This window comes from Centropristis striata, chromosome 11 (assembly GCF_030273125.1).
Source record: "Centropristis striata isolate RG_2023a ecotype Rhode Island chromosome 11, C.striata_1.0, whole genome shotgun sequence".
In the NCBI taxonomy this organism is placed as follows: Eukaryota; Metazoa; Chordata; class Actinopteri; order Perciformes; family Serranidae; genus Centropristis; species Centropristis striata.
Window position 1 is genome coordinate 4,470,139 of NC_081527.1, and position 18,808 is coordinate 4,488,946.

At 35.8% G+C, this 18,808-nt stretch overlaps 1 protein-coding gene across 1 annotated transcript; it reads left to right on the forward strand.

Annotated features, from left to right (window-relative positions):
• The first annotated feature begins 587 nt into the window (after positions 1–587).
• Positions 588–17,549, forward strand: hhatla (hedgehog acyltransferase like, a). Its single transcript, XM_059344780.1, has 13 exons — positions 588–674; positions 3,151–3,277; positions 8,784–8,851; positions 8,982–9,095; positions 10,166–10,186; positions 10,442–10,636; positions 11,797–12,006; positions 13,333–13,504; positions 14,304–14,448; positions 14,541–14,576; positions 14,680–14,881; positions 15,970–16,111; positions 17,022–17,549. Exons 2-13 carry the CDS (start codon positions 3,172–3,174, stop codon positions 17,156–17,158), a joined length of 1,548 nt encoding a protein of 515 aa, XP_059200763.1. The 5' UTR covers positions 588–674; positions 3,151–3,171; the 3' UTR covers positions 17,159–17,549.
• The last annotated feature ends 1,259 nt before the right edge of the window (positions 17,550–18,808 follow it).

Sequence of the window (18,808 nt, forward strand, 5' to 3'; positions counted from 1 at the left end):
ATTTTTATCTTTACTTTTATTATTACAAAATTGTGTATGTATATATATTACTATTTTTATTTTTTTACTTACTTTATATATATATATATATATATATATATATACATACTTTACATATATATATACATATATATATATATATATATATGTACATACTTTACATATATATATATATATATATATATATAACATAAATAACTATATGTTGCTTATAAATAACTATATGTTGCTTATTGATCATGTCTATATGTTGCTTATCGATCATATCTATATGTTGCTTATTGATCATGTCTATTTGTTGCTTATTGATCATGTCTATTATTGATTGATGCAGCTGTGTTCCTCCTGATCTGTTCCCATTCTTCCCACTGTGTTTCTGCTCTCCACTAAGGTCTGATGTGGACCACCCCTCACTGCGGTACAGTAGTGAAGGATAAATATATCCCCCTCCTCCTCCTCCTCCTCCTCCTCCTCCTCCTCCTGTCGTTGACTCCGCACCATCCTGACTGGCCGAGGCTGTGATCGCAGCAGCGGCAGCGGCTCGGAGCCCCCCACCGGACGGATGAATTAGAGGGACCTGCTGCAGCACCGCCGCCCCCTTTTCTTTTCTTCCCTCTCTCTAGTGAAGAGTAAACACTGCTGCCCTCATCCTGACAGTGTGAAGCGGATACAAGGTTAGTGCAAAACCAGTCTGTCTTTATTTCTACATAGGGTTAAATAACATATACAGCCTATATATCAATGCAAAGGGCCTGTGTGTTGCTATCGGAGCAGTGAAACAGTAAACCAACCAGGATCTGTATGCAGGACGCGTCCTGCTCCTCTAGCCATGGAAACATCTTGGCATGGCCAGAACTTGTTAGTGCAACTCCTTTAACTTCTACTCAGAGCGCGCGACATCAGCCCCGCACACACACACACATGCATAAACGTCACTATCTCACACCCACGCGCACATAAGCAGGTACAAGTGCGTTATTCTGCACTGGAAAGTGACTGTGTGTGTGTTTTTCCCACCCCGATGCTCCATTCTTGGTCATTCCAGCCAGAGCTAATTATTGTGTGAGTGAGTATGAGCCCCCTGCCCCTCAGATCACATAGCACTGCAGCTGCCCTGCTGCACAGCACCAACTGCAGAGCTATAATAGGAAGGGGAGGTTGGGTTGCGCAGCTGACGGTGCTGATTCCGAGGAGCCGGAGCTCTGCACGACTATTTAAGTCACTCACTGACTGTCGATGTGAAGGCTGATTAGTGAAATGTCACCTCTTTAAAACACCTTGGGGTCTGTCAGGAACAACCTGTGTTTATGCACCTTGATGCGTTTTTATCAATGTATAGTTTTAAAGTATCATTAAGCTGTTTTTACTCTGGGCTTTTGTGAAATAATACCAAGGAAGTATATCTATATATATATATATATATGAATGGTGCTGATGACTGATGTATTTCTGTAGTATATCCAGTTACCATTCGGGGTTTTTTGTTTTTTTGTTTTTTGAGAATTGGTGGTTGTGGGCAGTGGATGTTTAGGGGGAGATAGCAGGTCAACAATAACATAGAAGTGGTGACATCATCTGAAAGATAGAAGTATGTGATGATGACAACATTTCTAAATCACCATAACCCTCTATGGTACACATTATGATGCCAGTTAGGAAAATAATGTTTGGAGTGGGGTTTTTTTTTGTCTTAAAATAGACTAAATAAACATAATCTGAAGAAATTTTATGTTTGTGGAAGTTTTTGGGGGTTTGTTGCCCGTAGGCAACATTGTACCATAACGGTGTACAAGTGAAAAATAAAGTTTTTAAAGTTAATTTATTAATTAATTTAATTTAATAAACATGTGTAAAAGATTCAGTAGCTTCAACAGGGTACAATACAAAACAATACATATATATATTTTAAAATTGAAAACATGATAAAAGGAGCTTTTTTAACCGGTTTCTTGTCTGAATGTTGTCTGTAGGAAACATTGTAGCATTGAACCAACGACCCATTGAAATGAATGTCTAAGTCAGGGATTGGCAAATGGAGGCCCGGGGGCCACATACGGCCCACACCCTCACTTGAAGTGGCCCTCAGTACAACTACATGCATTTGAGCATGAAATCTTAAAAGTGTAGAGTAAAAATGCACAAAATGACTTCTTGTAATTAATGTTGGTCTGCTGTTCTTGCACTGAAAAAATCACAATAAGTGGTTCTTTTTTTTATTTATACTGTTAAACATGCATTTGAGCATGAAATATGTTAAGTTACTGCACTGTAAACATATTTAAAATTGCAGTTTCATCATATCTGGTTAAGTGTTCGCTCCTATATGTGGCCCTGTGGTAGTGAACATGAAAAATCGTGGCCCCCTGCAGCATTTAAGTTGCCCATCCCTGATCTGAAACTATCAAAAATGAAGGTTTACTCTCCTATCAGTAGGAATATTGTTTTTTCTAGATGGAAAAGGGCCTGAAAATGACATTTTGAGTGTTTTTTGTGGCACAAAATGCTGCTTCCTTTGGAAAAGTCTGCAAAATAAACAACAGAAACACTGGTGCAGTGATCTGTTTATATACCCATTAACAATCAAATATTGCTGGTTTCATAACTTTTAAATGGCCAGTAATTGTTTTTAGTATACTGATTTGGTGGTCAAACTCTAGGCACAACATATACAAATTGTTATAGCTATTTTGTTTGTTTTTTCTAAGCATTCTGTATATCTCCTCTAAATGTCCCTTTTTATTTTATTTAGTATTATTATTATTTGTTTGGTTTTATGTGTATGTATATGTATGTATGTATGTATGTATGTATGTATGTATGTATATATGTATATTTTTACTTTTATTTTTCGTTTTTTATTATTGTTTATTTGGCTACCGTTCACCCCTCCTGTTTTTCTTTGAGGGGGAGGGAGTTGTATTTTCTCATTATCATTACTATTTATTGTTTTTTGCTTATTTTATGTGAATGTAAGTCTCTGGTTCGGGGGGCGGGGGTTGTTCTAAAAGGGGGAAAAATGGGTGAATTGTACCTTTTCTGATTGAATATGTATTATGTCCTGAAAAAAGAATATTGCTGGTTTCAGATGTGTCTGTTTTTCTTCAGTCAGGTCTAATGTTTTGTGTGTCTGGTTGTTTTTCTGTCCGTTAGGTTTCCAGTGTTAGATTCACCATGGGGATCAAGGCTGCCCTCCCCAGATATGAGCTGTATCTCTACACAGCTGTCCTCGGCGTGGCCGTCATATGGGCAGGAAGCTGGATACTGGAAGCTTCAAGTGGTGAGACAACAACACACAACACACAACAACACAACAACACAATAACACAATACCAGTGGTGGAAAGTAACTATGTACATTTACTGTACTTAACCCATAAGAACCCAGACCCAGTTATCCTTAAAGGAAAGTTATGGGGGATATACCACCATTTCTGATGTGTTTTCAAAAACCCTATCCCTAAATGTCAAAGATCTGTGATGTGACATAAACATTACATTGGGAGCTTATAGTATTTACGTTAATAATATTTCGTATTTTAAAATTTAAAAAAACTAGACACAAATTTGCCTTTTTCTCTGCATCTCCACAACATCTATCAAAATTGTGACATTATTAGTTCTGTTTAACAACAAATTATTTTTTAGATTTGTTTTTAAGTAGCATAATAATAATAAATCGATAATAAATAAATACAAATACCCATGTGTCTTTTTTTTTTATCAAAATTGTGACTTTTATTTTTTCAGGAAATATGGTCAAAACAAGTTAAATGCAATACAGGACACCCTATTAACGGATTAGAATTGTTAAATGGGTTTAAACTTAGCCTAGTAACAAAAAATAGAAGATTTAACGTTTTTGTTACACAGGTGTCACCATGGGTTCTTATGGGTTAAGTACAGTATATCGATTTTATGTAACTTTATGCTTCTATTCCACTACATTTTGAGGCAAATATTGCACTTTTTACTCCACTACATTGAGCTTTAGTTACTTTTCAGGTCAAGTTTTAATCCTCTGGGGTCTGAGCCTATTCGCCCTTTATATACCACAAAATATTTACAATACTCATGTTTGGTATTTGGTATTTTCTCAGCACAACTTCAACATGATCTGACAATTATTTGTTTCACTTAAACCCACTTTATCAACACATTGAGTCCAAAAATACACAAAAAAAACAACAACAAAAATCAAAACAAATATGCTCAATGAACTGTTTAAGACCTGAAAAATGATAAACATAGGTTGCAAATATGAACATATAAAGGTACAATTCAAATATAAAAAAAAACTTTTCATAAAAAAATACCATAAAAAACATGTTTATTTATAGGAACAGTGTTAGATGATTAGACCCCTTTTTTTTGCCATTTTTACAGAATGCCACGCCTGCCTCTCGATTATTGTTAGCTGACAGTTTGAGTTATTATTCATTAATATACATTAAAACATGATAAATAATAATTGAACCTCATAACAGTATATTAAGTTAATTAAGAAAATTATAACGCTGCTTACATAAATGCATCAATAATAATAATAATTCAATAATAAACTTGGAATATATAAAACAATCTGAGCGGGTCCATTCTGCATAGGGAATATTTTTACTTTTGATACTTTAAGTACATTTTGATGCTGATACGGCTTAACGAGCCTCCGGCCCCGCAGCTCGTTAAGAAGAGTAAGAACGAGTCGAATCGGCCCAGTCCTCCTGCAGCAGTCTCTCCCAGCTGCAGTCAGAGAGCCGGAGGGGATGTTAACCCCTTAGTGTCCAGTCTGCAAATTGCTAACGGGCTAACAGTTAGCTCTGTAGCAGTACAGTGTGTATGTGCTAATAGGCTAACAGTTAGCTCTGTAGCAGTACAGTGTGTATGTGCTAACAGGCTAACAGTTAGCTCTGTAGCAGTACAGTGTGTATGTGCTAACAGGCTAACAGTTAGCTCTGTAGCAGTATAGTGTGTATGTGCTAACAGGCTAACAGTTAGCTCTGTAGCAGTACAGTGTGTATGTGCTAACAGGCTAAGAGTAGCTCTGTAGCAGTACAGTGTGTATATGCTAACAGGCTAACAGTTAGCTCTGTAGCAGCACAGTGTGTATGTGCTAACAGGCTAACAGTTAGCTCTGTAGCAGTACAGTGTGTATGTGCTAACAGGCTAACAGTTAGCTCTGTAGCAGTACAGTGTGTATGTGCTAACAGGCTAACAGTTAGCTCTGTAGCAGTACAGTGTGTATGTGCTGCTGCTGCAGGAGGTGTTCACTTAGCGATCTCTGTTTGTTTACAACAAGCACCAGACACTCACTAACTGTGCACAGTTAGCGATGCCAGTTAATTCACTGTGTATACTCACGCTGTGCATAATTAGCCATGCTGCTTTGTTTATGATCAGCTCTTCCTCCTAAAGGAAACGCGGCTATTGTTAAAATGTGCTTAAAAAACAAGATCATACCTAAAACATGGCTCTATTTAACCTAAATCTGCATATAATAAAGTTAATGTAGCAGGAGAGAGACCCCCTCCCCCCCTCCTCTAAGGAACTCCTGCAGGTTCCTATTAATAAGAAAACAAATTAAAGATGGTCCAATTACTTTCTAATTAGTTTTCCTGATGGAGACATTTCAGTGACAGGGAGTCAGCTGATCCCAGAGCTTTCACCCTAAGGTGCTGCTGAGTGTTTGCATGTATCCAGACAGTGAAGATCTTGTGAATGGACTGAGTGTGATGTGGTGAATGGTACAGTCTGTCACAGTGGGTGGAGTCAGATCAGTCCGGGCTAAAGTCATGTTGTCAGTTATTCTTTTATGTGTCACCATAACACATTTATTAGGACGATATATACAGTCATGGAAAATATTATTAGACCCTTGTTTTCTTCAATTTCTTGTTCATTTTAATGCCTGGTACAACTAAAGGTTCATGTGTTTAGACAAATATAATGATAACAAAAATAGCTGATAAGAGTTTAATTAAGAGCTGATATCTGGACATTTTCCATGGTTTTGGTTTTTTGAATAACCAAAAAAGGTCATTATAGGTATTTTTTGGTAATTTTGTGTATTTGTTTTGGTCATTATATGTCTTTTTTGTTCATTTTGTCTTTTTATTGGTCAATTTGTGTCTTTTATGGTCATTTTACATCTTTTTTTGTTCATTTTGTGTATTTTTTTGGTACATTTGTGTCTTTTTTGGTCATTATATGTGTTTTTTGTTCATTTTTTGTCTTTTTATTGGTCATTTTACGTCTTTTTCTGTAATTTTGTGTCTTTTTATTGGTGATTTTACGTCTTTTTTGGTAATTTTGTGTCTTTTTATAGGTCATTTACATCTTTTTTGGTCATTTTGTGTCTTTTTTCTGGTCAATTTGTGTCCTTTATGGTCTTTTTACGTCTTTTTTAGTCTATGGGTTAATGTAAGGGCTGATATCTAGACATTTTCCGTGGTTTTCTTGAAAATGATTTTGGTTATTATCAAGAAAACCATGTTAAATGTCTAGATGTTGTAGCAGGCATTAAAATGAACAAGAAATTGAAGAAAAAAATGGTCTAATAATTTTTTCAATGACTGTATAAACAGCTGGAATGGCTGCTTGGGATATATATATACATAAACATTACTTTAAACACAACACAAAAAAGCACAAAATATATAAAATATATCTCCAGAGTCCAGAAAAAAACTATCATGTCCATTTTTATATATCAAACGATAAGTCGATATAGTAATTATATTATTATATGTCCGGGTTCTTTTTCTTTCTGATTCTTTTGAAATGGTGATTTTTTTATTTCTGGCTGCTCAGTCTCTGTGGGTATTTACACAGCTACAGTAACACTGTCCAGCCGTAATAGGAGCTTGGCCGTGTTCCCAGAAGTAAGAGGCTTTCCCTCCCCGACCCTCACATCTAGATATCCTTTTTCATGTCCATTAGTGTGATCAGGCAAAGCCGGAGGAGCCTCAGTGGAGCAGCGAGCCAGTCAGTCGCATTAGTTGACCTGAAATCTCCTCACATCCTCGTCATGATTCTCATTATCATCACATTTATTTTTATCTTTTTTTTGTCTTTTTTTTTTTTTTTGTTAGGTTATGCAGTAAAATAATCTCCTACAACCAGATTATCTTTCACTGTATGAGTGTCAGCTTCAAAAATAGAAAGCTTTGTTCATTATGTAATATGTGATGTTATCAAATGGACGGACTGAGCTCTCACACCTTAGATTCACTCTGAATAATCCAACAATTACACTAAATCCTTTAAATTTTTGGACATTTTGACAATTTTTCTCAAAATGGTGTATCCCTCTATGGTACGCATTATGATACCAGTAAGGAAAAAAAGTTTGTAGTGTTTTTTTTGTCTTAAAATATACTAAATAAACACAATTTGAAGAAATTTTATAATATTTATCAGAGCCACGGGGCAATCGCTTTGAGCACACTACTGTTATACTGTGGATTTCTTCTTCTTCCTCTTCCGGACGCAATTTCGTCCCGCTACTAGTCCTACAACTTGAAGAGTTGCAGGACAAATTATATATCAAAACGTGCGGTTTGATCGGGATCGGTGTGCTATTACTTTTCTCTACAGAATACAAATTTTAAACTGCCCAAAATTTTGCATTGAAGTGAATGGGACGGCTGAAAAAAAATGAGCGAAAAAGAACAATAATTGGAGATTTTTAAACGTCTACTTCTCCGGCATAATTTCACCTAGAGACTCCATTTACACTTTAAACAGTAGACACAAGTCTTGTGTATTGGTGTATTAATTTGCGTTTCGATAGGTCATATAGTTTTTTATCAATCCCTGTTCAATGACCATGATAATTTTTGGAGTAATTCTGAAATTGTAATGGGTGTGTATTGTCACAGTGTGTGACATCATCGCCAGAGTGTAGAGGGAGAGAAAATTTTGTCAAGAAATAAATTTGAAAACTGCGCTCCAGGCCGCAAATTCCACTCTACAGAAATAATTTATACATAGAAACGTAGGAAAATTAGTCTTTTCACTCACAATCCTCTGGTGAAGCTGTCAGAGTTATAGTTTGGGCGTAGGACGCACAGATGATCCACCAACACCACCAACAGCCTCATTGGCTCCCATATTAAAAACGCAGGAAGATTTCTGAAAAAGGGAGATGTAAAAGTTTTTTTAAATCGCTCTCACAAAGCTATTTTTTCATTTTTCTTAAAAAGCAACAACATATGCAGACGTTCAGGAAGAACTCAGGACGCTCAAAGTGAAGTCAGATCAATGATAGGTATTATGGTTTTGCCAAAAATGCTTTCTGTTCGGGGCCAGAAATTCCAGTCTGTCCACCTCTGTTACGGAAAATTGGCAGTTGGTGTCAGTTAATTCTGTTGATTGCTTTGATCTGATTGCAGTTACAGTTACAGATACATGCGCATAAGCGCGCACACACACACATTTTGAGGTTAAAGGGCATAGGTTGCTGTATAAATAAATACTTGAAAAGGAATGTTTGTTGTAGGTGTGCTCCTTGTATATTATATAGTATCATAACATTACTAGTATTAATAGTTTGAAATCTCTGAAGAATCTCATCATAGTGTACACACACCGGCAGTAGCCCCCGGGCCCTTTCACAATTTCGCCAGAGGAAATTTTCTAGTTTTTTTGTAGATTTCGCAGCTATTATTTACAGTGTATAATTTTTTTGTGTTGTCTGTGTGCTACAAATCTTGTCACATCAGCTATTAATTAAATAATCACTTTTTCTCCCCCACCTCTAGTAAATGTCCTGTTTTCTTCTTTCTTCAGAGAATGTAAGCAGAAAGGCCTTCAAGGAAAGTGTGAAACCAGGATGGCATTACTTTGGCAGGAAAATGGTATGTTTCTCATGTATATAATATTTTTTATGGATCTGATTGTGTTCTATAAATAGATTTACTGTTGGAGACGTTAAAAGAAGAGATCGGCTGTCATGGTGTGTTAATAATTCATCTTCCTTCTCAACAGGATGTTGCGGACTTCGAGTGGGTGATGTGGTTCTCTACATTCCGTAATCATATCCTTTTTGCTCTCATGGGTCACGTTATCTTTGCCAAGATATTTTCCCTGCTAGCTCCAAAGGTGCGTTCATGTGTGTGAATTAAGTAGCACTTCATTCTGAATGCATGAAGGTGTAATGGCATCATGTTTACAGTGGTGGAAGAAGTATTCAGGTCCATTACTGCAGTAAAAGTACTAAAACCACACTGTGAAATGACTCCACTACAAGTAAAATCAAATCAAAAAATCAAAATTTACTGAAGTAAAAGTACAAAAGTATCAGCATAAAAAAAACCTTAAAGTTTCAAAAGTAGAAGTACTTGTTATGCAGAATGGCCGCACTAGGATTGTTATTATTCTAAATCTATTATTGTATTATTATTATTAGTAGTAGTAGTAGCAGTAATAGTAGTAATAACATTAGTATTATTAATATTATCATTATTATTATTATTATTATTATTATTGTTGATGCATTTATGAAAGCAGCATTTTAATTTTCTTGGGGTAGGGCTCATTTTAACTACTTAATATACTGTTATGTGGTTTAATTTATAAATGTGCATAATCACTTTAAATTGAAGAGTCATTTAGATAGCAGCTAAATGTAGTGAAGTACAAGTATTAAGTTACATCAAATGGAAATACTCAAGTAAAGTACAAGTGCCTCAAAATTACACTTAAGTGTAATTTAACCATGTTAATGTTAATTTCACCACTGCATGTCTCTTATTTATATGTGTATATGTATATGTATCTGTGTAATATATATATATATATATATATATATATATATATATATATATATACGTGTGTGTGCTTGGGTATGATACATACACCATATTTAACATGATGTGTGGTATAAACATATTAAATGTACGACTGATGTAAGCATTAGGCCTTGGGCTGCACAAGTAATTCAATTCCATTCTATTCAATAGTGCAAAATACATATTATCATATTGTATATTTGTAGCCTGAGGCCTAACATATTATTGTGTGATGCATGAGCATGAGGTGTATTATATTAGACTGTGATGATGTTTGTTTAGTGTCCCAGTTCTTCTCCCCTGTGTATAATTTTGACATATTTAAAACAGTTCAATATGTTTTAAACATGTTTTCTGTCTTGTTTCATGCTTACAATGAAGATTGGTATAAATGGATGTAAGGTAACATTAATAAACTTGTGATTTTGATATATAACATTTGTCATGTGTTTCATTGTAAATCATTAATACGTGCTCAGGATATTTGTTGTTGTTTTCTGCCCATAATTTAATCCTTCCATCCTAAAGTGTTGCTACAACAACAGTGCTAACAGTGCTAACGTACTAGCATTCTTCATGTGTGTTGCATTAAATCATAAATATTTAGATTAGTTTTAGTGGTGAGTTCCCCTGACGCTGGCTCCTCCTTCCCCACAGCACAGATCCCTGGTCTTCTGTGTGTACGGTGGTTTGTCGGTGCTGGTGACGATGGGCTGGACCTTCATGGCGCTGGTCCTGTCCCACTGCTTCGTCCTCTACAGCGTCGCTCGCCTCAAGATGAAGTGGTTGGTGTTTGTGGGCGGGCTCACCACGCTGGCGTCAATCAAACTGGAGCCGTATAACTCCTGGCAGGTGAGAGGGACCGGGGCCCAGGTTCAATATCACTGACTGTCTGACTGACTGACATACATATACACACACACACACATATCTATGAATATACATTTATACACACACACACACATATGTACTATATACATATACACACACACACATATCTACGAATATACATTTATACACACACACACACACACACACACACACACACACACATATGTACTATATACATATACACACATATCTATGTACACACACACACACACACACACACATATTTACATATATACATATATACACACATATCTACGTATATACATATATACACACATAAACATGTACATATATATATACACACACACACACACATTTGTAAGTATATATTACTATATACACACACACACATTTGTAAGTATATATTACTATATACACACACACACACACACACACACACATATTTACATATATACATATATACACACATATTTACATATATACATATATACACACATAAACATGTACATATATATATATACACACACACACACACACACACACATTTGTAAGTATATATTACTATATACACACACACACACACACACACACGTGTACTATATACATATATACACACACACACATTTGTGTACTATATACATATATACACACACATATATACGTATACACACACACACACACACACACACACACGTACTATATACATATACATACACACACACACACACACACACATTTGTACGTATATACATATATACACACACGCACGTATGTATATACATATATACACACACAAACATGTACATAAATATATATATATGTACATACACACACACACACATCTGTATGTATATACATATATACACACACACATACCAAATACACATAGACACATACAAATACACATGTATGTACATACTTATATAAATACATGTACATATGCAAACACACACACACATAATCATACATATATATACGTACATACAGACATATACTATAATATAAGCAGTAATACAGCATTACATAGTTCTGTAAGTTATATATAAATACATGTAATGGAGTGAACTGCTTATTTGTAATAATAATAATAATAAAGTCAGTTATTCAGTGTGTATTATGGTGATGTTTGAGGCTCACATTAACTGTGTCTACTCCGTCAGGAAACCTTGGTAACGGGCTCCTTTGACCTGCAAGACATCCTGTTCTACGGAGGAATCGGCTTCAGCATCATTCGCTGCATGAGCTTCGCTTTGGAGAACTGTGAGAAGAAAGACGGCAACTTCACCTTCTGTGACCTGCTCAAATACAACTTCTACCTCCCCTTCTTCTTCTTCGGACCCATCATGACTTTCGACAGGTTCCACGCCCAGGTACGGGACTCAAGACTCAACTGAAAGTGGTGGAAAAATGAGTCAGAGTGAACAATGGACAGCCATCTAAAACCTGACAGCAGTTATTAAGCCGTCACTCATGAGTGCACATTGTTCTAGAGCAGGCTCATGTAACACCCACACATGTGTTTATATAACTAAAACAAAGCCACAGGGAGAGACAGAAGACAAGAATTTAGATTAACATAGCCATATTTGAGTTTTATTCTCCAAATACTGTCTTTTAATCAACAATATTTAACCCTCTGGAGTGTCCAAAAGCTCCAAATAATCCAGACTTGTTGCCTCCATCCAGACTAGAAAACAAAGCAGCGTGGAGCCCTACTGTAAATTTACCTCTAAAGTTCTGGCTGTAAACTCCATGAGGCCAGTTTCAGTTTGATGATGATATACCAAGTAAAACTGGAGACAAGCTCAAATAGATTTAGTATCAAATGATAGAACTGGATGGAACCCTCTTATATGTTAGATTTGACACCTTTGTTCACATTTGCAACATTTGAAATTCTTTATTGAGCATGATAGTGTTTTGAAATAAAAAAAAAAGATTAAAAATCACATTTTATGTTGGACTAAAGGACTAAAAAAGACACAAAATGACTAAAAAAGACACAAAGTGACTAAAAAGATACAAAATGACTAAAAAAAGACAAAAAATGACAAAAAAAGACACAAAATGACCAAAAAAAGACACAAAATGACCAAAAAAGACACAAAAAGACAGAAAATGACTAAAAAAAAGACAGAAAATGATTTTTTTTAAAAAGACACAAAATGACAATTAAGACACAAAATGACCACAAAAGACACAAAATGACAAAAAAAAGACACAAAATGTTTTTTTTTTAAAAGACAGAAAATGACCAAAATAAGACAAAAAATGACAAAAAAGGACACAAAATGACACAAAAAGACACAATAAAAAAGACATAAAATTGTTACACTAAAAACATAAGAGTTTAATTTAAGAGCTGATATCTAGCCATGTTTGATAATAACCAAAATCATTATCAATAAAAAAAAAAAAAAAGGAAAATGTCTAGATATCAGCTCTTAAATTAAACTCTTATCAGCTATTTTTGTTGTTATCATTATGTTTGTCCAAACAAATGTACCTTTAGTTGTACCAGGCATTAAAATGAACAAGAAATTGAAGAAAAAGGGTGCTCTAATAATTTTTTCCATGACTGTATAATATAAAAAAAATGGTTTGATATAAATGCTCTAAATCCTTTTTAATATAAGATTTCTTCTCCCCAAACATGTTGATGATGATGTTCATTAATGTTTTGTTTTGTTCCTCAGGTGAACAACACTCAGCTGATCCGTAAAGATTGTGAGCTGTGGAACATCACCACCAAGGCTCTGCTGCATCTGGGAGTGATCCTGATGGTGGACGTCTTCTTCCACTACCTCTACATCCTCACCATCCCCAGTGACATGAAGCTGGTCACCAAGCTGTCTGACTGGTGTCTGGGTCAGTCACATCAAATCAGCTTTAATTATAGAGCCTTTAAAACAGACACAGCTGAGACAAAATGCTCTACATGGCAGGACAGGCCAACAATAAAAACGAGTAAAAACAACGAGCGAGTCTCATGCTGGGTAAAAACCAGTCTATAAAAATGGGTTTTAAGATTACTTTTAAAAACAGACAGTTTTTCATTTTAATTTTAAAAAACACAAAGAACAGATAAAAACAAATAAAACAGAGCAAAGGCTCATGTTGAGTTAAAAGCCAGTGAATAAAAATGGGTTTTAAGATTACTTTTAAAAACGGACAGTGAGGTATATATTTATGTATGTATGTGTGTATATATATATATATATATATATATATATATATATATATATGTAGAGTGGAATTTGCGGCCTGGAGCGCAGTTTTCAAATTTATTTTTTGACAATTTATTCTCTCCCTCTACACTCTGGCGATGATGTCACACACTCTGACACGAACATTCTGTGCAATACACACCCATTATGATCTCAGAATTTCTCCAAAAATGATCATGGTCATTGAACAGGGATTGATAAAAAACTATATGACCTATCGAAACGTGGATTAATACACCGATACACAAGACTTGTGTCTACTGTTTAAAGTTTAAATGGAGTCTCTAGGTGAAATTATGCCGGAGAAGTAGACGTTTAAAAATCTCCAATTATTGTTCTTTTTCGCTAATTTTTTTTCGGCCGTCCCATTCACTTCAATGCAAAATTTTTGGGCAGTTTTTCGCAGTTTTTTCTAGCTGTGTTTCATGTGCTCCTCTCAGCTGGTCTGGCGTATTCCAACCTGGTGTATGACTGGGTGAAGGCAGCCATGATGTTTGGAGTCATCAACACCGTGTCCACTCTGGACCACCTGGACCCTCCTCAGCCCCCCAAGTGTATCACCATGCTCTACGTCTTCGCAGAGACGTAAGTCTCACCTGGTTTAAGTTCAATCAAATCGTTGTGTTTCTTTGTTGACTATTCTATGTGTAAAAAATCTTCACGTTTTGTGTTTTCAGGCACTTTGACAGAGGCATCAACGACTGGCTGTGCAAGTGAGTGTTTGAGTTTAAAATCATTGGTTTAAATGAACCAAAGGCATATATAGAGGGCCATTTGGATTCTTCATCCAGTTGAATCTGAGCTGTCATTTTGCAGGTATGTTTATGATTATATTGGTGGCGATCACGACAAAATCTTCAAGGAGCTGCTGGCGACCTTCTGCACCTTCGCCATCACCACCCTGTGGCTGGGCCCCTGTGAGCTGGTCTACATCTGGTCCTTCTTCAACTGCTTCGGACTCAACTTTGAGCTCTGGGTGGCAAAGTTCTTCTCGCTTCCACCATTTTCCACCATAGAGGTGAGGAACATAAAAGTATATGTAGGTAGAAAGTGCTGCTACAGTGTCATTACAGTCATTCCCCGGCTGCAATGATGGTGCAGAGATAACTCAGTACGTTTACATTACACTTATTACAATTATTGCCTAATCCGACTATAATTGAACAACTGAAGTGCATGTTAATGTGTTCGTCCGACTAATGTTGGAGTTCTCCAACTCAGATTAGGACACCCAGATAAAATGATTGGAATTGGATTTTTGCCGTCATGTATGACAAGACAACACATCCTCCAACACCCACGCTGGTGTATGACCCCGGAACAAAAACATCCAAGAAAGCCAGTCACGTTAGCCAGTCGCTTTAGCCGGTCGCACATTAGCCAGTCGCTTTAGCCGGTCGCACATTAGCCAGTCGCTTTAGCCGGTCGCACATTAGCCGGTAGCATTAGCCGGTCACACATTAGCCGGTCACATTAGCCGGTCGCACATTAGCCAGTCGCGTTAGCCGGTCGCACATTAGCCAGTAGCATTAGCCGGTCGCACATTAGCCAGTCGCGTTAGCCGGTCGCACATTAGCCGGTCACGTTAGCCGGTCGCACATTAGCCAGTCGCGTTAGCCGGTCGCACATTAGCCAGTCACGTTAGCCGGTCGCACATTAGCCGGTCACGTTAGCCGGTGGCACATTAGCCGGTCACGTTAGCCGGTCACATTAGCCGGTCAGTAGCGACGGCACAAGGCTTCAAACTGAGGTCAACAGAAAGGCGCCATATTAACCCGCTGAAACGACACATATCTCCACCCAGTGTTGAGGAGGAGGACACGTTCCCGTCAGTTATTCAGTTTTCTCAGTTGCATTTAAACTGGGACAAGGACAGAAGTCCGATTAGATGCCAAAATAGATTTTTAAGCACAGCTCGATTAAACTGTGCATGTAAACGCACTGAATGACAAATCAGAGCAGAATGGGCTATATTTAAGCAGACAGTAGGAGAAAAAAAACACAACAATGTGTTTTTTAACATTAAAGCATCGAAACTTAAAATACAAGTAAATGCTAATAATATGTCCATTGATGCCATTCCCTCTGACTGTCCCGTGTCTCCAGGGTCTGATGGGTGAAGCCATGTCACGCAGGATCCGCGGTTTGTTCAACGCCGCCAACTTCTGGACCATCGTCCTCTACAACGTTCTCTCCCTCAACAGTTTGGAGTTCGCCAAACTGGTGGGAAGACGACTGATTTTCAAAGGTGGGAACAACAAAGAAGTATTATATAAAAATGTAACAGTGAGAACAACTGAGACAGACATCAGAAACCAATAGTGTCTCTCATGGCTCCATCCTCCAGATATTGTTGCTTCTTCACATAGAATAAAAGAATATTAACGACATTAAACACAGAGGTTGTTCACAGGATTATCTACAGAAAGCTGCATTCTTTTAACCCTCTGCAGTCGGCACTCATTTAAAGACTAAATTAATTTTATTTGAAGCAAAAATTAAGAATTAGAAGATTTTTTGTTCCTCAATTAAAATTAAAAGAAACAAAACTATTATTTACAGTTTATACATAGGTGTTTTATTCAGATTAAAATCTAAATCTAACTAAATATTATATATTTTTTAAAATAATTCCCTATATTTTTAATTATATTTTTAAAATGTAAAAAAACAAAAAAAGACACAAAATGACACAAAAAAAGACACAAAATGACCAAAAAAGACACAAAATGACCAAAAAAATACACAAAATGACTAAAAAAAGACACAAAATGACTAAAAAAGACACAAAATGACCAAAAAAAGACACAAAATGACTAAAAAAAGACACAAAATGATCAAAAAAAGACACAAAGTGATCAAAAAAGACACAAAATGATCAGAAAAAGACACAAAATGACCAAAAAAAGACACAAAATGATCAAAAAAATACACAAAATGATAAAAAAAAGACACAAAATGACAAAAAAAGACACAAAGTGACCAAAAAAGACACAAAATGACCAAAAAAAGACACAAAATGATAAAAAAAAAAGACACAAAATGACCAAAAAAGACACACGTTTTTTTTAAGTGGTTTATACAGGCAGAATGGAAAATAGCCCCAAACTCCAAAGGGTTAACGTCCTACTTTCTCCTCCTGTCTGTGTTCCCTCCAGGTTTCCCTCTGTCCTCCCTCTCCGTCTTACTGGTGACCTACTGTGGCGTTCAGCTGGTGAAGGAGCGGGAGAGACAACAAGCTCTGCTGGAGGAACAGGAGCCGGTGAAGCCGGTGGACAAGGAGAAAGAAGAATAAACAGACAGATAACAGGGACTGTTAACAGTGTTCCATCCTGGGCCTTGAGAACTGAACCAACCAGACTGGAGTCGGCTCCTGTATCCTTCTCAAGCCTCTGTTTGTTTGTTTGTTTGTTTTTCTGCTTTTGTTTGTGAGAAACGAGGCGAAATGTCTCGAACTGTGAAAACTCCTCTATCCTCCTCAAGTGCACTTGCTGTAGATAATCGCCACGTCCTTTGGCACAAACACACCGATGGTGCATTTTATATTTTATCTGAACAAAAGATTGTTATAAACAAACGACAAGCCTGCTAAATGTTATAAATACAGACAGTATTGTAAAGAAACTTTCACTGTAAAAAAAAAGGGAGTATAAAAACAATAAAAACATTAAATCTGAGGGAAATGATCTTGCTGCATGGACAGATAATTTACCTTGACAAGATTAATTGAATTAAGATTATTAAATCTAGAAATAAGCATGTTGAACGCTTAAAATAAGAAATTAACTCTTAAAACAATCAATTATCAATTATGTAACAATTTTTTTCTGTTTTCAGAGTATTTTTTCAGTTTTTCTGAAAAAAAAAATCTGTTTTTCTGACTCATTTTTCCCCGTTTTTCCGACAATTTTTTCCTGTTTTTCACTCTTTTTTTCTGTTTTTCTGACTATTTTTTCAGTTTTTTATTAAATCTAGAAATAAGCATGTTGAATGCTTAAAATAAGAAATTAACTCTTAAAACAAGAGAAATTATCTAACACTTCTAAATCAATTTTTTTTCTGTTTTTCAGAGTATTTTTTGTTTTGTTTTGCTGTCTCATTTTTTCTGCTTTTCTGACTCATTTTCCTGTTTTTCTAGAAATAAGCACGTGAACACTTAAAATAAGAAATCAACTCAAAACATAAAACAAGATAAATTATCTAACACTTCTAAATCTAAAGTTGTTATTTTTTATCTTGGTAAGAACCAAATAATCATCAGGTCACTCTGCTCGGGCCAGTTCATCACTGCTGGCAGCTTTAATTTTAGAGTTAATTAATTTATTTTTTATTTTTATTTTCATTTAAGCGTTCAACATGCTTATTTCTAGATTTAATAATCTTAATTTAAGAAATCTTGTCAAGGTAAATTATCTGTCCATGCAGCAAGATCATTTCCCTCAGATTTACTGTTTTATCTGGTTTTTAGACACAACTTTTTTTTTTGCAGTAGTTGTCTCTTATGTTCACTTTTTTTGATTTCAGATGGTGTCTTAATTTACCTTCAAATGTTTAACCATACTGAAAGGGTTAAGAAAAACTTGAAATCATGTATAGAGTGCAATGAAGAAAATAAACAAAGGGTGCTATGGATGTTTGCAGCTGATTGTAATGTATATTTGCTCGACGATAATACAGCAAAATACAAGTCACACTGTATATGAAAGTATGTTTTAAAGTCGACGGAGAACGTCTTTTAACCCTTTGATGCACAACATATAAACACTTTCTAATGCACAACATTATTTTCCATGTTATTTCATGCTGCTGTGTGTTTGAATATCTTTTTTTTTATTACAACAGATCATTATATCCATTTTCCTTTCATACTTTATGAAGAAAAACAGTTTTTGTATTATTACATCAAGTTTACACACACGGGTCAAAAATGACCTTGTGCATTAGA

Bases quoted from the DNA above. Each gene is read 5' to 3' on its own strand.
- hhatla (XM_059344780.1), top strand. From the start codon at position 3,172: ATGGGGATCAAGGCTGCCCTCCCCAGATATGAGCTGTATCTCTACACA. The intron at 8,852-8,981 runs GTATGTTTCTCA...CCTTCTCAACAG, and splicing joins ATTACTTTGGCAGGAAAATG to GATGTTGCGGACTTCGAGTG. The intron at 10,187-10,441 runs GTAACATTAATA...CCTTCCCCACAG, and splicing joins TTGGTATAAATGGATGTAAG to CACAGATCCCTGGTCTTCTG.